The sequence below is a fragment of the Sorghum bicolor genome, chromosome 5, assembly GCF_000003195.3.
Source record: "Sorghum bicolor cultivar BTx623 chromosome 5, Sorghum_bicolor_NCBIv3, whole genome shotgun sequence".
NCBI lineage: Eukaryota > Viridiplantae > Streptophyta > Magnoliopsida > Poales > Poaceae > Sorghum > Sorghum bicolor.
This window is the reverse complement of record NC_012874.2, coordinates 35324576-35331383: the sequence shown is the minus strand read 5'-3', so window position 1 is coordinate 35331383 and position 6808 is coordinate 35324576. Positions and strand designations below refer to the sequence as shown.

Below are 6808 nucleotides of genomic sequence, written 5' to 3'. Positions count from 1 at the left end.
TTGTCAAATAAAAACAAAAGTACTACAATAACGTTTTTTAAAAATTTTTTAGAACTAAACAAAGCCTTAGTAACTTTAACCATGCAACACAACAGCATACAACAGCATGATAAAGATACGACTTTCCGAACGTGAAGTGTAACTCGACTCTTTGGTGGGTAATGTTCCGTTCTCACAGACCAGACCAGTACTCTAGTTGTTCAATTGGCTTGGCTTACTATTCACTGATTTATCGTGAGAGCACACTGCTGAATAACTGATAGATTCAGAAAATAAGCTCAAGCGAACGATACTACCAACCATGTAAGATCACAGCAGACGTCAACCAAACAAACAGTAGCAAGAGCAACAGCCACGCTTTCAGGGTTCACATGCAATACAGCAACACCAAAAAGGACAGCAGCAGTGCAAAATTTGGGGAACCAAAAACAAATCAGACCAAGTTGGAAGGTGTAAAAGCAAGCATGAAACATGGTGGCACCCCACAATTTTGTACCAACCAAACGGCAGTAACAGGAGAGCTACTCAAAAGTTGCCAATCATGGGCGTCTCAAATTGATAATAGTCTAATAGGTAGTTCAAGTTTCATGTCTGTTGCACTGTTGCCATGTTCAAGCTGAGCAATTAACACACTAAGGAGAAACTAAGACACCACTAAGATTATTGGAAGCTTTGGTTTTAAGCTAAACAGAGCAAGCAGACATCGAATTTGGTTGCGCATTGAACGCAGTTTCTGGAGATATTCATTCGTTCATCACAGGCTTGTTCTCGCTGGCCTTGGGCCTCTGCTCCTTTGGTTTATGCTCCTCCATTTTCCTGTCATCAAAAGGATCAAGGAAGACAGATCAATTTAAGTTACTGGAAAGTATACTACAAATCAAAATCACATAACAATAAGCAACTTCAAATAAAGTATGCACTACAGGTATAGTTGTAATTGACGTGAAAGTACTTTTGATTATTATAATGTCCTTTTTTTCAAAACTAGAGGGGCAAGACCTAGAGCCCCCACAGGAAGTTTTATTAGATTAAAAAGAGTGTTACAAGAACCTTGTTGCAGTTTAAAAAAATGTTGTTTGAAGACACATTATAGGATAGCCATCTATACTGTACCAGAGTTGGTGTTACAATTAATGCAGCAGAACTACATCGCTCAATGAAAACTGCTTTTGGACCTGCTGGTTCGTTGCACCATTATTTCCTTTCAATTTACGCTACCATAACGAACCAAACAATTACTTTCACAAAAGTAAAATGATTAGCACCCATCCACGTATAACACAGAAGTGAGCATTGTCTATTGAAAGTCCAGTTTGTAGCCCAGCCAAAACCAAAAGTGTTCTGGAAAAAGTCTACATAATCCCCCAACTATTCAGGGTGGACTACTTTACCCCCAAACTACCCCAAGCGGTTATGGATGGTGGTTTTGCAATAGTGACAGTGGATTTGTCTTTTTCTTTTTTATTTATTTCCGCTGGATCTTTGAAAAATCAATAGTAAATCACATAAAATTTATAAAAACAGAAATAAATAAAAAAAAAGACAAAACCATCGTCACTATAGCAAAACCACCATCCAAAACCGTTAGAAGGGTTATTTGATCGGTTTTGGGAAGTTTAGGGGTATAAAATCCAGTTTTATAATTTGGGGGGTAAAGTAGTCCACCCTGAATAGTTGTGGGTTATATAGACTTTTTCAAAAGCAATTTGTTTGTACATTTTCAGATAAAAATGGTCAAATATACTGACCAACTCAAACAATGACATGCATATATAGCAACTGCTACCATCTGTTGGACCATCTAAAAGCACCTCCAATGATTTGGCAATTTTGGTTTGGCATTTGTTATTGTTTGCCAACTCCCAATTGCAAATGCAAAGAAAAAAATATGGCCATCCCCAATGGTTTGGCATTTTGGACTTGGCAATTACCTAGTGGACCCAGCCAAATCTTTACGCGCGTCTTTCTATCGCACGGGCGTGTTTCTTCGCGCGTGTTTCCCTTCGCGAGAAGGGAGGCGCCGCCGCTCGCAGTCGCTACCTGGATGCATACCGTTCCTGGTGGAAGTAGCCGCTACCTGGACCTCATCCCAGCTGCTGCCCATGTTCGCAGTCGCGTTCAGGGAGGGACGACGTAGCAGACTCGATCTGCGTCTTTGAGTCGCGGCAAACCAATGGCGGCGTGGACTCTATTTGGCGCGAGGACTCCCACCGACGAAGGAAGCGGCGCCAAAGAGACCAGGCCGCGCACGGAATTAACGCAGGAAAACCGGCCGCAAGCGTTTGCCAATCCAAAAGCCAACTCCCAAATATGCCAAGGGGAGCCTCTCAAATGCCAAGTTTACTAAAATGGCAAACCCGTTTGCAAAACTGTTGGAGGAGTGATTTTTATCTTTTTGCCAAATAACACAAATGCCAAACTAGAATGGCAAACCGTTGGAAGTGCTCTAAGATGGTCCATACCTTTTTTGTGCCAAACAAATTTAACTGCATTCTTCAACAATTTTTACTAACACAATAAAACATTCCTGGTTGCTGCTAACTTGCTAAGTTGATTAGAAGCAGTCAAGGGGTGAATTGCTTTAAGTGAAGGATTTTTTTTAATTGCTTTAAGAAAAACACTAAATACATGTCTTGGAACAGTTGAAAAAATAAACATAAGGCTCATTAGCAGCGGCAAATAATTTTAAAACACCCAAAAAGATGATTCATAATCATTTTGCTTGAACAGGTAAAAGGATAAACAGAAAAACAAAACTATGACATATCTTTGAAAACAAAACACTTTTTACTGATGCAATAAAACATTCCTGGCTGCAGTTCTGAGGATAGACTGAAAGCACATTATAGGACAGCATCTATACTAGAACGGAGTTGGTTATTACAATTAATGCAGCAGAACTAAATCGCTCAAACGAAACTGCTTTTGGATGTATGGTTTTATGTTTACAGAACTTGCTGTTTCATTGCAATAATTTCCTTTCAACTTAAGGTACCAAAACGAAACAAGCAATTACTTTCACACAGAGGTTTGGATGATTAAAATATACATTTATATAACATATAAGTGAGCATTCTCCCCCAATGGAAAGGCCTGTATGTGGCAGCACAAAACTAAAAGTTTCTCCTAAGTGTAACTTGTTTGTACTTTTTCAGTTCAAAATTGTATCCAATCTATGACTACTACTACCATCTGTTGCACTATTCCAGATGGCTCATACCAGGTTTTGTGCATATGCAAACAAATTTAACTACATTCTTTGACAATTCTTAGTGATGCAATAAACATTTATAATTTCTCATTGCATTTCAAAATCAATACACCATATGTAACTGGTTGCTTCTAGGTTGATTAGGAGTGCATTGATCAGGAGCCAGGACAATTAAAAATAAATAAAAACTCATTAGCAGCAGTAAATGATTTTAAATATTAAAATACCAGAAAAGAAAATTAATTTGGCCAGATGAAAAAATATAGAATGTAAGATAATAGATAAAACCAAAACTATGCAATTTGCTTAGATAGGATATGCCTATTCATGAAATGAAAATGATAGGATCATGCAGGCACAAATAACTTAGCTACAGATGAAGTTTAAAATGAAAGCCTCAATTGTACTATCTGGACCACCAGATGTCTACACAAAACAGATAGCTCTATTCATTACAAAGTGTGGTGCTTCTCAGAAATGTAAATCAGCATAGCTACAGAAGCATGCAAACATTATGTCACATAAATGTGCTCCCACGAGTTTGAAAATACAAGTATTATTTCAGAAATCATAATAGTTGAAGGACATCATAGGACAATGGATAATGAATGATGTTCATATAAGGTACAAAGGCTACAATGCATACAACAGCTCCAACATAACTATAGATATAGCATCTTCTACAATATAATGAAGTGGACAATGTAAGTGGGACAGTTCCAAACCATATTGACTTGGTAGGACTGATTTGGCATTTGATGTACAAGTTCAAAACTGTGTTGGGCCTAAATTCCAACTTATGCTTTACAATGCGAGAACTAATCCTAAAGCATGATTATCAACATTGGGCTCCCTAGCTTCATCTTACTTTGAAAGCAATCAGCATGTCTTTCTAGAGAACGTTGTGGGTGGATTGGGGGGGGGGGGGGGGAGGGGGCTGTTTGGAGTCTGGACTTTGGATAAATTGTTTATCTGAACCAAAGTTCAAGAAGGCGCTGACCCATAGCCTAGAGCCTAGGCGTTTTAATTTGTATACATATACATATATATTACCTTAAATTATCTTAAGTAAAAGAAGAAATAAGAGAGTAGCTATATACAAATCTATATACTATGTATATGTTAGTGACTACTATGAATTAAACACTAACATGTGTGTGTGCAATTAGTGTTGCTACAGTACCAGTGAGGAGGTTATGAGAGGAGAAATGACCAATAGAAGTATATCTAATAGTTTCTTGTGAGAAAATAGAACTTCTATGGGGCAAAATGTAGGAAATCAGTTAAGAGAATCAGAGTAAGGAACTTTCTAGGAGTTTTTACAAAGGTAAGGAACCAAATCATAAACACACCGCCGCCCGCACACGCCTCCTCCACCACCGGCGCCACCTAGGGGTCCGCCTACCCCCCTAGGCGAGTCGGACACCCTCCGACAAGCAACTAATCGGGCCTAGGCGGAGCCTAGGCGCTGCCTTTTTGAACACTGATCTGAACTATGAGGTAGGTAAACTGACTCGTTGCCCAAGTTACCTTGGATACATTTGAACATGATATTCTAAATGTTGATGACAACATTCTTATGTTGCATGCTATAGACGAAATGAGTCATGTAAATGCACCAGCGGATCCAAGATTCCTGGAGCTAAAAATGCCAAGCTCCATGATGGTTTTCATGGAGCTGGAGCTCTGCAAGCAGGGCCAATATCTGTCATTTCTGTATCCAAGGCACCAGAAAATCTTCCGACTGTTCCCACAGGCTGACTCAAGCACCCTTATTAATAATACAACAATAAAAGGTCAACCTCTACCATAAACCACAAAGGAAAAGAATGCACCCTGCACTTCACATGCGTGCCATGATGTTCACCAAGCAGAACCAAATCAGCAAAGCAAAATCAGAAGACCAACACACATTTCCCCCGCTATGGGAACAGAACTGAGCAGTGTGATAACAGGCTTCTTCTGGTACAGAAATTTTATTAACGTGCAAGAACAAAAATATCACCATAGAATCATCAACACCAACAGAATTTCCAAACTCAGGAGCTAGTGCAACTTCATATCTTTGACTCCATACAAAAATCTCCCAAATGTAGTAGTAGAAACAAAAGAACACCGGGATAAAAGCACTACCGTCCGCAGCCTCCCTTCGGTGTTCTTAAAAAGCCATTTCCCCTAATTGGTGCAAAGCCATCTATATCCATATCTCTTATAAAGATAAACCCCACTAGCCTAATTCTCTCGCACCTTCTTGAGCCACGTCATCATCCACTTCTCCTGCTGCCGCATGCAAGTGCCCACTCATAAATGTTTTCAGTAGTGGACGATGCAGTTACCTACACATTACCATGCACGCATACTACTAGCATTATTCTCACATGACTTCTTCTCTTCCTTCTCAAAAACTGACTACTAATAATCGAGCTATATATAGATGACTCGATATACTACAGTGAGGACATATTTATATTCCTCCTTCATACCCACAGCAACGCGCGGGGAATCCTCTAGTTTCTCCTAAATCAATACCACACACACTGTCCCCTGTGAATACGCAGCTATAGCTAAATCAATACCACACACACTGTCCCCTGTGAATCCGCGGCTATAGAACGAAGCAAAAACAAGAATATCCTAAACGAAGAACTAGAACGAAGAACTAGAAACCAAAAAAAAACACCATGATAAAATCACTACCGTCCGCAGCCTCCTTTTAAATGTTCCTAAAAACCATTTCCACTAATTCGTAAAAGCACTACCGCCCCAGCCTCCCTTCACTGTTTCTAAAAAGAAATTTCCACTAATTCGTGCAAAGAATTCGTGAGCTAGGATTCAAACGCAAAAGCAATTCGTGAGCTAGGATTTAAACGCAATACCACGCATGCTGTCCCCTGTGAATCCGTCGCAATAGAACGACAAAGGACAAACAAGAACGTAATAGCGCGACCAAACAGTTAAAGGCGACGGTGGCGGGCTAGGGTTTTGTTGACTTCGTGAGAGGAGAGGGGGCGAGCGCACACACCTCTTGTCGGCGCCGCCCTTCTGGCTGAGGAAGGAGCGGAAGAGGGGAGAGTTCACGTCGTAGATCATTGTCTTCGCCGCCGCCGCCGCAAAAGCTAGGGTTTCGTCCTCTCCTGCGAGCGCTTGTGGGCGATGGCCGATGGGTGTGCGTGCGGAAGAATGCGGGCTAGAGAGAGGGCGTGCGCCGTGTCTAGTTTTGTTGCGATCGGGATGGTTGGAGGTGAGATGGGCCTAACAGAGCCCGCCGCTGGAGTGGGCTGTCGGACCACGGAGGTCGTCCGGATTAGGCTGGACGAAACGGAAAAAACTTGGGTGGACTCTGGGCTCATTGCCTCCCAGATGCGCCCCCTGACCAGATGCACGACGCGTGGGTGTGCCTTGCATCAGACGGCCGTGGATGTCGTCGACTCGCTTCACGATTCCTTCGTCTCGAAGTCAGCCGGCACCAAACGAACGACGGCTCGGGTTCACTTCCATCGGCTCAAAATTTAGACACTCGAAGTCTTCGTTTCGTCTCTTACGAGTCCGCCGCCGCTGGCACATGTAGCCCTAGGCTCGGTTGCACACCCCAACTAC

At 41.5% G+C, this 6808-nt stretch overlaps 1 protein-coding gene across 1 annotated transcript; it reads right to left on the bottom strand.

The window, feature by feature from the left end:
* Positions 452 to 6415, bottom strand: LOC8064411 (wound-induced basic protein). The gene is made up of 2 exons (XM_002449400.2): positions 6234 to 6415; positions 452 to 816 (listed from the first exon to the last, which is right to left on the bottom strand). The coding sequence occupies exons 1-2, from the start codon at positions 6299 to 6301 to the stop codon at positions 744 to 746; spliced, it is 141 nt and encodes a 46-aa protein (XP_002449445.1). The 5' UTR covers positions 6302 to 6415; the 3' UTR covers positions 452 to 743.